The sequence below is a fragment of the Pleurodeles waltl genome, chromosome 6 (genome assembly GCF_031143425.1).
Source record: "Pleurodeles waltl isolate 20211129_DDA chromosome 6, aPleWal1.hap1.20221129, whole genome shotgun sequence".
Taxonomy (NCBI): Eukaryota; Metazoa; Chordata; class Amphibia; order Caudata; family Salamandridae; genus Pleurodeles; species Pleurodeles waltl.
The window spans coordinates 1,201,006,572-1,201,019,287 of NC_090445.1; the positions used below are offsets into that span (position 1 = coordinate 1,201,006,572).

The 12,716-nt window shown below is 46.5% G+C and overlaps 1 protein-coding gene across 4 annotated transcripts in view; it reads left to right on the forward strand.

The window, feature by feature from the left end:
• CCAR1 (cell division cycle and apoptosis regulator 1) overlaps positions 1-12,716 on the forward strand; it is a 1,667,827-nt gene that overhangs the window by 786,526 nt on the left and 868,585 nt on the right. For all 4 annotated transcript variants that reach the window (XM_069240502.1, XM_069240501.1, XM_069240500.1 and 1 more), the window contains one exon: positions 10,092-10,277. In XM_069240502.1, the coding sequence (XP_069096603.1) occupies positions 10,092-10,277 (186 nt within the window). The remainder of the gene's footprint in view (positions 1-10,091; positions 10,278-12,716) is intronic.

A 12,716-nucleotide genomic window follows, 5' to 3' on the forward strand; every position in this document is an offset into this window, starting at 1 on the left:
TTCTGCACCTGTTCTTCGGTCTCTCTCTGAATCACCACATCATCAATGTAATGGATCAGTTGCACACCTGGAATGACAGATACTTCATCCAGGTGCTCTGCCACCAGGCAGTAACAGATAGTGGGACTATGTATGTACCTCATTGGCAAACATAACATCTTAAATTGCCTGCTGCAGTAGGAGAATGAAAATTGCTCTTGGCATTCTGGTGCCAAGGGTATAGAGAAAAACGTGTTGGCTATGTCGATAGTGGCATACCGTGTCCCTGTATGTTCCTGTATCCGTTCAATCAAAGTGATGTTGTCTGGGACCGCGGCTGTCAAAGGAGGTGAATGTTTATTCCGCTCGTGGTAATCAACTTTCATTCTATACCGCCCATCAGGTCATTTAACCGGCCAGAGGGGATTGTTCCATCCTGTAGTAGTTGAAGCTATTCCACCAGCCTCAATCACGTCTTTTATAGTTTCACTTATTTCATCATGCCCTCCAGGAATGCAGTACTGTTTCAAATTAATTACTTTAGTTGCCAGGGGCACCTTCACTGGGGAATTTTTAAACAACCCACTTTTATGGCAGCCACTGAAATGTATTTATTCCAAACTGATAATAACCATCATCCAAATACAAACTCATTCCTTTCAAAATGTCAATTCCAAGTATATATTCCAAAAGAGGCACAATCAGCACAGTATATTTCCTTTTGGCTGTTTTCCCTATTTTCATTTGTACTGTGGTTTGAACAGAGGTGGGCTGCCTTCTCCCCCAACCCTTTGAGGGTGTAATGCGGTCCATTAAACTTCTTAGGGTTTCCTTAAATCAAAGAGGCCTCCGCTCTGGTGTCAACTAAGGCTCAAACCTTTTACACATTTTTGTGTTTCCAATGTATTTCTAAATCAACATGAGGTCTGTTATCTCGACGAGCCCAACATTGTACTAGAGCTTGGCCAGTTTCCTAGTCTGATATAAACCTGTCATCTTTTGTCCAAGTGAGGTCTGGATATATGCTTTCATATTTGCGAGCAGGCTCGCCCCGTCTCTGTTCTCAGAAGTTAACTAGTCACAGTCCAGGTTTTCCTCACTCTCTCGTGAGTAGTAGTCTGGTGGTCTCCTGGAAAACCCCTGAACTGTTCCTGTATTACTGGATCAGAACTTAGAGTACAGAACCTGCGAAAGTCCGCAACATCTAACATAACACCAGAAGCACCAGTTTCAAACAACCTCTCAACCCAAGCAGGTAAGGACTCCCCTGTTCTCTGTTTAGAACGATCCATAATGTCATTGACTTCTTGCTGAGTGTAATCTTCTAAAGCATGCAATGCAACTCCTGCTGAATCTTGTGGTGTGTGCTGCAGTTTTCGTCTAAAAATTGTCTGTGCACACACCCCATTGTGCTCCTGTAGGACCCCCTGTTCCCCCAGCTTTTTCACTCTCCTCTTCATTAGAGTTTGACGGCTCACTGCCAGTCCAAACACTATCCATCCAAGACGAATCTGGGCACCAATCCAAACCAACATTGGCAATAACTAAATGGACCTTTTTCTGATTTATCCTTCCTCTACGTTTACGCTATCTGCTTTGAGCTATTTAGATCGCAGCTTGTTTGATACGTGTCTGCCTTATCTTGCAATAATTAATTTTGGGAAGACAACACAGTAACACTATTCTTTGAATCTACAAGCTGCTTTTCCAGTTGCTCATTTACCCTTTCTAACTGTTTATATTTGTCACACATTTTTCTGTAGGCTGACAAAAGTATCCACCCCCGTCTGCCAAGAACTGAAAGATCATTCCCTTCAACCGGTACTTTTCTTAAGCAAGACAAAACAGCTGCTGGTTCTGCTTCATTCAAACATTCATCCCAGCTTTCTGATAAACCAGCTAAATGTGAAAATTCACTAGCTAACTCATCATACAAACACTTCTTTTTTTTTCAAAACTTTTTTTATTTGCATTTTAACCGAGACTTAACAGATCCATATAGATTTAACATAGGAATCTCTTTGCGATGTCTCTAGACCAAAAAACGTTGTTGTACATATTTAGATATATGAGCGCTCCCCCGTGGTGCATAAAGAATCGACTTCTCCCAATTAATACAGTAACCGTAATGTCTCCCGTATTCCTCAATCAGGAGAAATAGCCTCCAGAGGGTCACCTCTGGGCGGGTGATGTAGAGGAGGACGTCGTCCGCATATAAGGAAATGCGTTCCTCTTTCTCCTCTCTTAATCTAGAACCATATAAATTTGCGCAATTCCGGATCTTGCACGCTAGGGATTCCAAAGTAAGGGCAAATAGCAAGGGGGACAGTGGGCGTCCCTGTCTCGTGCCTCTTTCAATGGGGAACTCTGAGGAAAGGACTCCGTTCACCCTCACCATCGCCATCGGTCTAGAGTAAAGCAGTCGCACCCACTCTAAATATTTTGGGCTGAACCCAAAGCGCGTTAGCGTCACCTCCAGGACGGGCCAATGCACTGCATCAAAGGCTTTTTCAGCATCCAGGGCTAGGAGCAGGTGAGGCTCCGGGTGATTCATAACAGTGGCCAACCACATGTGCGCCCGTCTCAGATTATGTCTTGTGGACCTTCCCGCCGTAAAGCCGGTCTGGTCCATATGAACCAGTGAGGAGATAACCCCCATCATCTGGGTTGCCAGCACAGTGGCCAGGACCTTCACCTCCACGTTTAACAGGGATATCGGCCAGTATGAAGCGCACCTACATTTGGGTTTCCCTTCTTTGTATACCACTGCAATCTCCGCCCTCCCTAGATCTGGAGGGAGGACCCCCTGTCCACGAGCCTCCAGAAACATATTCAATAAATGAGGAGCCAATAAATCCGGAAGTTTTTAAAGATCTCTGCCAGGAACCCATTTGGGCCTGGAACCTTGCCCGGTCTAAGCCGTGTCAGGGCTGCCGAGATCTCCTCCAGGGTAATATCTCCCTCTAATCCTTCCCGTCTCTCTACGTCTAGGACAGTCATATCTATCCTATCCAGGTAGTCAGTGATGCGGTCTACACTTTCTAATGACCTTGCCTTATAGAAGTCTCTGTAGTAGCAAGCAAAGATCTCTGCAATATTTCTGTCAACAGAGACTCTGTTCCCATCTTGGGACTCTGTCTCCTGAATCCATCTAGTTTCTCTTTCTTTCTTTCCAAGCCAAGCAAGAAGCTTCCCCGCTTTGTCTCCAGTCTAAAATAGTCTATATTGGGTCGTCCGGAGGCAGGCCCTTGCCTCTTTCTCTGCTGTCTCACGATACTCAGCTTTCGCCAAGTCTAACTGCCGAAGAAGCAAGGGTGTAGGTGTTTGTACCACCTCCCCTTCCAGATCCAGGAGCTTACCCTCCATATCACTCATCTGTTTATTGTCTCTGTGCTTTTTCTGAGCCACTAGGTTTTGTGCGCTATCTCTAAGCACTGTCTTGTAGGCTTCCCACAATACCACCGCAGATCCAACTGACCCTACATTTTCTTGAAAGTATAATTCAGTATCTATTTGTAGTCCTCTCGCCACTTCATGGTCTTGCACGTCGCAGGCACCCAGCCTCCATCCCCTGCGTCCCTCGGACCTCCCCCCCCCAAAGTGACCATCAGGGGGGAGTGATCCGACAGCCCCCTTGCAAGGTACGTGGCCCCCTGTATTTTGCCTATCTCTCCAGCCGGGGCAAAAATATAGTCCAGGTGGGAGAAAATCCTGTGTGCCCCGGAAAAATATGAGTATTTCATTTCCATTGGATGCATCCTTCTCCATGCATCTGTCAATCCCAGGGAACAGCCGCAAAACCATATAGTGGGGTAGCCTGACACATGGCCAACCCATCTCCCGATCTGTCCATCCCTGTTTCCATCACATCGTTAAAGTCCCCTCCCAGTATGTGGAGTGAGGCAGGGGACGCTAGTAGGATCTGTGCTACCTTATCTAGGAGGGGACCCTGAAGTCTTGGTGGGGCATATGCACTCACCAACAGAGTCTCTCTCCATCCCCAGAACCCCTCCACCCCCAACAAAACGACTGTCTGGATCCTCCCATCGACGTGTGACACAAAACACAAAAGGGGGGTGTCTGGCGGATCAAAATTGACACCCCCCTGGAACAGATGTGTACCCTGCATGAGCACGCACCACATAGGGACCCCTACTCAAAAAAGCACACTTCGTACCCTTAAGGTGAGTTTCCTGGAGGAGCACTATGTCAGGTTTCTGTCTTTTGAAATATTGGGAGACTAGACCAAACCTAACCTTATATCAAGGTCAATTGACATTAATGAGAGGATATAAAACCCCTTTTCATTCTCAGGGGGTATCACCCTGTCATCAGTCCTGGGGGCCATCTCAAAGAGTGGATCTCAGTACCAAAGCTCTTTGACCATTTTGGAACTCCTGAGGCTGAAGTGATGAAACATGGGGACATTCTCTCTCCTCATCTGGTGCTCATCTATTTGTGCCGTGGGTTAACCTTGCAACCTACCAATAACAATGAAGAAAACAACCATCTGTAACTCAACACCCCTCCCAACCCCCTCCCTACCTCCCTGTGGCCCCTGTGAGTGTACTTCCCCATGTCCCTACCCTGCAAGGGTCAAGAGGTCTGTAGCCCCCCCCCACCATCCCAACAGTGCAAAACTTGTTCAAGCCCCTTTGCTGTTAAGGGGACGTAGTCCTTCTACGGAATGGGGGTGAAGCAAAAACATCTCACCACCTCTCCTGGCCTCCAGTAGTGCAGCTACCCCTCCGGACATCCGACACTCTGGACCTCTTCTCCAACCTCCAGTTTATCAATAGCCTCCAACACTGGGTGAGGAGATTCCACCCCCCCACCCCCCTGGGCCAAGTCGGCCCCCAGGTGTTGGCGAGTGTACCGATTTGTTGCCGCTGCGTGTCCAAGCTCCCACGCTGCGGTTCCCCCCCAAATCAGTAGTGTCTGCACCTCTTCCTGCTCGTTTGGGGAGTCGCCATGGCGTGTCTCTGCCAATTCCACTCCCCACCCTTACCCCCCCTCCTTGGCAAGCCGGGGTCGTTCCTCAATCCATTCCCAGGCCGCCTCCGGAGACTGGAAAAAGAAAGACTTGCCCTGAAACAGTACCTTTAGTTTGGCAGGAAAGAGGAGCATATACTTGAGCTGGAGGCCGCAAAGCCTGGCCTTAACCGAGTCAAAGGCACGCCACTGTCTTTGCACTTCTCTCGTGGAGTTCTCATATCTGACCTCTCCCATCTTGCGGACTTCCATTAGGATCATGTCACTATCTTGGTAGTTAAGAAAGCGAGCTATCACTGGCCTAGGGGACACCCCAGGCGGAGGCTTTTCCCCCAGCGCTCTGTGGGCGCATTCTATTATGAAGCAGGCAGAGAACTTCTCAGGCGGGAGGACTTGCTTGAGCCACTGCTCCAGAAAACAGTTCATGTCAGTCCCCTCTAGTCCCTCTACAAAGCCCACAAAGCGGAGATTATTGCATCTTGCTCTGTTTTCAGCGTCTTCCAGCCACCACATGACATCCTTATTAATGACTTTGATCTCTGACACCTCTTTCCGTAGGTCCCTGACTGTGTCTTCCATTTCAGATATGCAGGGCTCCGCCGATGTGACTCTTTCTGCCACCTTTCAGAGATCCTATCTGAGCAGGGACACCTCCGAGCTCACCTCCCCCATCTGCTCCTCAAGAGCTCCCCTGGATGCTTGTATCGGCGAGAGAAGCTTATTATTGTCGGGGGCAGGTGCAGAATCCGTCGTTGGCACTGGGGGGGTCACCACCTTCGTGTATCTATCGTGTATCTATCCATTTAAACTTGTTGAGGTGGTTTTGGTTCCTTGTCTCGAGCCATCGGGGAACGCCTCGTGGTCTCTTCGGATCACCTGGTTTCCAATGGGCTCGCAATTAGCCGCAGGATCTCTCATCCACCCCACACAGAGGCCAACCAGGGCAGGGGCTCCCAGAGGGGGCATCCAATCATACCCGCTACCAAGTCTCACCCCTCCCCACCTCCACGCGAGAGTGGCCTCTCTGCCAATTTCTCCTTCACCTGCCGTCGATGTCCGGTCAGCGCATTTTCCTTTTCCCGTCCTCTGAGCCCCCCGTACCTTTCTGGGCGCTCTCTGTCCACTCGGGATTCAGGTCCTCGATGTCCCATTTTCCCATTTTTCGCCGAGCTCGTGGCCCTGGGGGTGAGCATGTGTGATGCACCCCTGCTTCTCAGGCCCCAGCGTCGCCTTTCTCGGGGACAGCCACTCCCTTCTGGTCCCTCGCCCCAGACAAATTCCAGGGCAGGGCCCTCCGTCTACAGGGTCCCCTTCTTCTTTCCGGTCTTTAGGGGCACCCTCTCTTCTCAGTCCCTTCGCCACAGCAATACCCAGGGGCAGCCATTCCGGGGTATGTGCCCCTCGCCCCTTCTTCTCGGCGTCTCACCGGTGAGCGGCCAGTCAGCCCAGCCCGCCAGGAGCACCCGGGGGGGTTGGGGGGAAACCACACCGCTGGGCCCACCAGCTCAGGGTCGGCCCAGCCGCTCCACAGTCTAGGGGTTCTCCGGTGGCGGTCACCTCTTCTCCGGCGGCCGCTTCCTCTCACGGGCCCAACTCGTCCTTCTTGCTGCCGCGCAAGGGGCGTATCTGCGGCCCCCTGGTTCTCCTGCCCAGGACTTCCAACCGGCCGGCAGGGGGAGGGAGGCAAGAGGGCTCCCCCTCTCCACTTCCGTGAGGTCTCGGAGGGGTAAAGGATATTTTACGGATGATTTTCGGCGGAGGCCGTTACGGAGCTCGTGAATGTGCGTCCGTCTACGGCGCCATCTTGGCTCCGCCCCCCAAAAAGCACTCTTTTCACACATGTTTTTAGAAGCAGATGCTTTAGTCTTCCTGCCAGACATATTTTCACTTTTAAATGTACACTTTTGACATACAAACCCTTCCCTTGGCGACCTACGCCAAAGTGTTTTGCTTTACTTTTGAGTGAGCCAAAATATACACACTGAAAGGAGTCGAAAAGATTCTCTGGAGTGCACTTCTTTATCTGAAGAAGACATTTATTATAGCTTTTTGCAAGGTTCATGAAGGAAAGCTTGAATAGTAAAAAGTGTACTTTCAGAATGTGCAACAATAACGTAAGACCATGTATTAAGAATCTTCAATCTATAAACCGCAAATATATACATGCAATTATACAAACACTTATATTGATATATGGATATATATTCATAAAAAATGCAAAGCAAATAATTAATAAAAATGCGGCACTGTAAGGCCTGCCAGATGCTTCATCTTTCTCATGCCAGCAAGACGATGATCCTGATCAACTGCGAGAAAGAGACCTCCACCCTCACGGGACAGATGTCAGGCTTTCGATGTCTAAAATATTCAAAAATGCTGGCAAGTTTAGGTAAGCTTTGAAAGAAACACGTTGGGAATTGGCCAAAATCCGAAGGCGTCCCTCCCAAAGTCAAACCGTTCCCTCCTTATCATGCTGACTGACTAACTTATGAGTAGTGCAAAAAGAACAGATGATGGACGGAATACTGAACAATTCAAACGTTCACCCCCAGTCACACAGATCTGGGTTCTTTTATGTGTAGAGCAAGTCTGAATATGTGAAAAAGAAATTGCTGTCCCTAGCAGTAAAGGTTGTAAAATGTGGGGTGTAATACGTGCTTTAAAAAAATGGCTGCATTTACTTGTAGAGACGTGATTGTGTTTGGCAAGTTGCCTGTTCCCACAGCTCAGGCTAGCAGCTGCTTTGCAATTCACAACACTGATAATTTGCCAGTAGGGGCAAAACGTGGAGAGAGAAACAACCAGAGAATTGGGGGAGGGGGAGAAATCTGGCAACTGCTTGTCTAATTGAGGCTGAAAGGAGAAACTTGAATACAACATCAGATATGCAGTTTAGAGAACTGTGGCTTCTTATTCAAATAGATGCAGCCCCCTCCTGCAAAAAAAAAAAGACAGCAAGAAAAATGTGGGCACAAGGGCAGCTGGGGTACCAATGCCCTCGTCCCAAATCCCACCATCTTCCGGATCACATTGGCAAAGTAATTTATGGCAGCCGTTTTTTTGGGGGGGGAGTAGTGCACTAAGTGCCTGTTCCGAAGGGGCTGGACATTGTTGAGAAGAGAACAAATCTGGTTGAGAGGGCTCGTTAGCTCCAGCTTAATAACACCCTCGCATAATGGTGTATAATAATTGCTCAGTAAGTGATTTATTTTGTTCCCACAGTGGGACTCGCTGCACTAAGTTGGTTTGTGTAAACATAGTTGTGGTCACGATTGTCTTTGCACAGTGGCAGCAGAGGGTGGAAATAGGCACCCTCTAACATTTCACCTCAGTCTTTGAATGCAGAGAAGAACATGATTTACAGCCCTGTTTACAGAAATGGACTGGAGCCACTAAAAACATCTAGCGCTCTAGTCAAATGCTCTTAGCCTAAGAAAAAAGTAGTCCTTAAGCACATGCTACAGTGGCACAAGTGGAAGGATACAAGGACTGGGGACATGCTCAAGGGGAGTGTACAACTGAGGAAAAGGTGGGACAAAGAGGAAGTATTGACCACTAGCAAGCAAGGATTTTTTTAAGGACACCGAAACAAACCGATGAAAAAGCTGGGATTCCGCAAAGAAGTATATACTAAAATATATACATGAGGTCTCGAATGCTCAACCTAATAAAGGAGTCGCAAAATAGAGTACCAAGACTGATCTTTATACTCAAACCCTTTGGCCACATTTTGCCTGCCCTACAAGCATGACATTGTCATTCTGTAAAGAAGAGCATTTAAATCACTGCACTCATCCTACTATATTGTGCCATCCATCAATCTAGACTGCTCCTAGGACTTTGGCCCTCATTACAAGTCTGGCGGTCACTAGACCGCCAGACTCGTGGATGGCGGTCGGACCTCTGCTATTGCGGCGGTCCACCTGCCACATTACAACCTTGGCAGTCGGGCCACCAGCTCTGCCAGGATCGGAGATCCCAGCAGTCTGGCTGTTGTGGCCACCCTAATCCGCCAGGACAGCGCTGCAAGCAGCTCCGCCCTAGAGATTACGACCCGCTTCTCTGTCAGCGGTTTCATGGTAGTAGCACAGCCATGAAAATGCTGGCAGAGAACGGGTGCAGGGTGTCCCTGCACTGCCCATGCACTTGGCATGGGCAGTGCAGAGGCCCCCCTGGCCAGCACCATCGCAGTGTTCACTGTCTGCTTTGCTGACAGTGAACCTTGTGAGGGTGCTGGTGCACCCTGCGCTCTACAGCATTTCTGCCGGCTCGATTACAAGCCAGAGACAGTGCTGCTATAGGCTGTATCCCACTAGGCCAAACGGCAGAAACTGAGGTTTCGCCCGCTGACCTAGCGGGAAACTCTTAATGGGGCTGGTGGGGAGGTAACCACTATGGTGGCAACATCCACATCGGAAGTTCGGCAGACAGTGTAAACCGTCTGCTGAACTCATAATCAGCTGCTTTGTCACTAGATATGCTTCCTTGTGAAACCTGCTGTCCATCTTTACCATTGTGTTGCACACCCTACACCAAGAAACAGTAAAACGTAGGAAATTATTTTGCTGTTCAAGGTTATAAACTCTGGAATGACATCCAGGATATAAAAAAATTACCAATGTAGTAAGGCACTGAAGAAATCTTTTACATCCAGTCTTTTTCTTTTCCTTGAAATCTGCTTCCTCCATCTTTCTTCTCTCTTATCCTTGAAGCAGCGAACTGCATTTGACACAATACATGCACCTAATTCTATTTATACTTATTAAAATAATAAACAAAACGTAATGTAATGTAAAACAGTGACAGTAAGTAACATTTGATTGAAAATATCAAGAAACAGCTCTAAAACGAAAAAGCAAATTAGGAAATGTATTATCAGAAATTCATATGTGAATTTTGTCCTTGCCAATTTAAAAATTCGATAACGCCCAGAGCACATTTTTTTCTCCTCCTGCCCTTCCATTTTTGACTTTTTCACCCAATTTACATTAATTTGTAAGTGCTCAGGTGAAACTATTTTAACGTGTTTTATTTAGTACTATACCGGCTCAATATTATAATCATTGAAAGCGTGTGTGGATTGTCTGGTAAAAGCCATAACATTTATCTTTTTTGGCTAGGTGAATGACCTACGAAGGGAATTAGAAAGTCGAACACTTAGTTCCAAAGGGCTAAAATCTCAACTGATAGCTCGCTTAACAAAACGTTTGAAAATAGAAGAACAAAAGGAACAACAAAACATATTGGGGAAGAGTGAACATGAAGATGATGAGGAGGAAGAAATAAAATCTGGGGACGATAAAGAGGTAAGATAAGTAAGCCTGTTTAGTTTTTTATTTGTTTTAATAAACCAACTGTAGGAAGGCTTTATGTTGTTGCAAAGAAAAATCATAAAATGCTACTGCTATTCTTGATTTTGCGAGCAGAAATCACTACACACTTAAACATATTTTTTTATTGAAATGACAGTCAGCCACTTTCCCAAAAACATTTGTGTCAAAATCAATAGCACCATTGTATGTCTCATAGCCATCGTTCAACTCAAATTTCCACGTTGTAGGTTCCCACTGAATATCTCTAGAGAGATGGGTTCTTATGCTTTATAGATGCAGTTTGCCTTTAATGCACACCATAAATGTTGCTACTGTGGAGTGACAATCTACAAACCCTTTAGGTCACATGTGCGTTTAAATCTATCAAAAGACATGGCTGGAGTATCCTATTTACCCTGAAACCATGAAAACCTCTGAGACAAACAGAAGAGGCTTTGTTACATCCTTTGAACATAGACTCATATAATTTGGGACAACCGTTGTTTAATCTGCATAGGTACAACAAGCAAATTGTAGAATAATAACTGGTCTATTCTTCACTATCAGTATCGTGAAAATTAATTGAGCATAACATCTGCGTATCCTTCTGAAGAATATCTCGCCCTTTCCTAAGGTGTAACATACCCCTTATGCCAGTAGTGTACCATTCACACTGCTTTATACCGCAGTTAATTCTCTTATTGTGTCCCTCCTTCTTACACTATTTTCTATTTCATGGTGATTTTGCCATTTGAAAGACATTGCTTCCCTTTGGATGCCGTGGAGTCTGCCAAATCATGAGTTGCCTGTTTGGGTGTGGTCCTTACCTTTATTTATTTTTTCAAACATATTTTTATTAGTATGAAACATGTAGTAGCACTGTCAGTACATTGTAATTAACAAAAGCGCCAGTCATCTGTACATAGTATCTATTCATTATTATAAAGACACTGTATAACTGTGTATGCTTTGTTGTCAGCCAAACATGTTTAAAACAAGCAAAATGAATTAGGGATACGATGATAAAACAAAGCAAACGGTAGATCCATTAAACTTAGATTCTCTGCTATTTACACAATTGCTAGCAGTTAGCGTTTGTTATCCTTGCGGTTATATCCTATGCTCGTCTCCCCATGAGAGATAGTTTACACATTTTCCGTTAGCCAATAAAGTGTGATGTTACGGAAATGTCCATTTTGTTATTCGATACATGTCTAAGTATTAAGCAATTATTTACCATCACTGATGTAGTTGCGCTACAACCTTAGGTATAACAACATAGTGCATTATCTGGTGCTAATTAACTTTACTTTAAAAAACCTTCTACCCCCCACACCCTCAAACTTGCCATGGCCTGTCTAATGCTCTTTTGAGTTGAATTGCTGTGTCTGTGTTGTTTTAAGAAGGGGGTGAATGTGACAATTCAAGGGGAGATCATCCTGTTTAAAACTTTAGTATTGGGATGGCATGAGGTTGTTATAGGGTCTGCTGGTGTGTCTGCTGGGATGAACCCGCTCAGTTTGGCCTGTTGTTGCCTATGCCCTCTGAGTGTTCCTGTATCTCCTAATTCATTCTGATGGAGGTGCTCTAGTAACATCTGCCACTCCAGTGATATGGGGCATTTCCGCAGTCCCCTGTTTTCAATTCTGTATAGGGCTGCACTCTCCGCCTCCCCTCAGTGGAGCAGTTCTGACTTCCATGTTTGGACTGAAGGGGGATAGGGGACTTCCAGCAGATTGTAATTGACCGTTTGGCTAGTACTAGTGCCAGGTCGACAAATCTGGCAGTTACACTCACTCCCACTGATGTAGGGTACAAGTCCAGTATGCAATGGTCGGCTTTGTCCCAGTAAGAGAGCTCTGTAGTGTCACAGAGTTTGCTACGGACACCATCCCAATAGCGTCTCAGGGACGGGCAGGCCGAAAGCAAATGTAGTAGGTCCACATCCTCTATTTGACACAGGGGGTAGGTGGATATGGCAGTTGGGAAAAGGGAGTGTATTTTTGGAGGGGTCAAGTAGGCTCAATGGAAGATGTTAAATTGGATAAATTTAAATTGTTTATTGCGTGGGATCTGGGATGCATGCTATTTAAGGAAGGTCCATTCCTTGTCGTGCAGAGGGCGTGCCAAGTCTGTTTCTTCCCGTAGTGGGGATAACTCAATGCCATAGTGAGTATGTTGTGCTTTTTATGGCCATTTAATCAAATGCCTCCCTGATCCCATGTCATAAAGTGTTTGTATTGGGGAGTGAGTCTGGGGTTCGGCCCCAGAGGTAGTCCATTGGTGTCATATGTAAATTGGCTTGCAGTAGAAGGTGGGTGCCAGGTAGTTGGTTTTGGGCAATAAGCTCTCCGTGTGAGAGAAGATGGCCCTCCCTGAAGAGGTCCCCCAAACTCGAGAAACCACACTCTTCTAAATTTCACAACCTTGCCA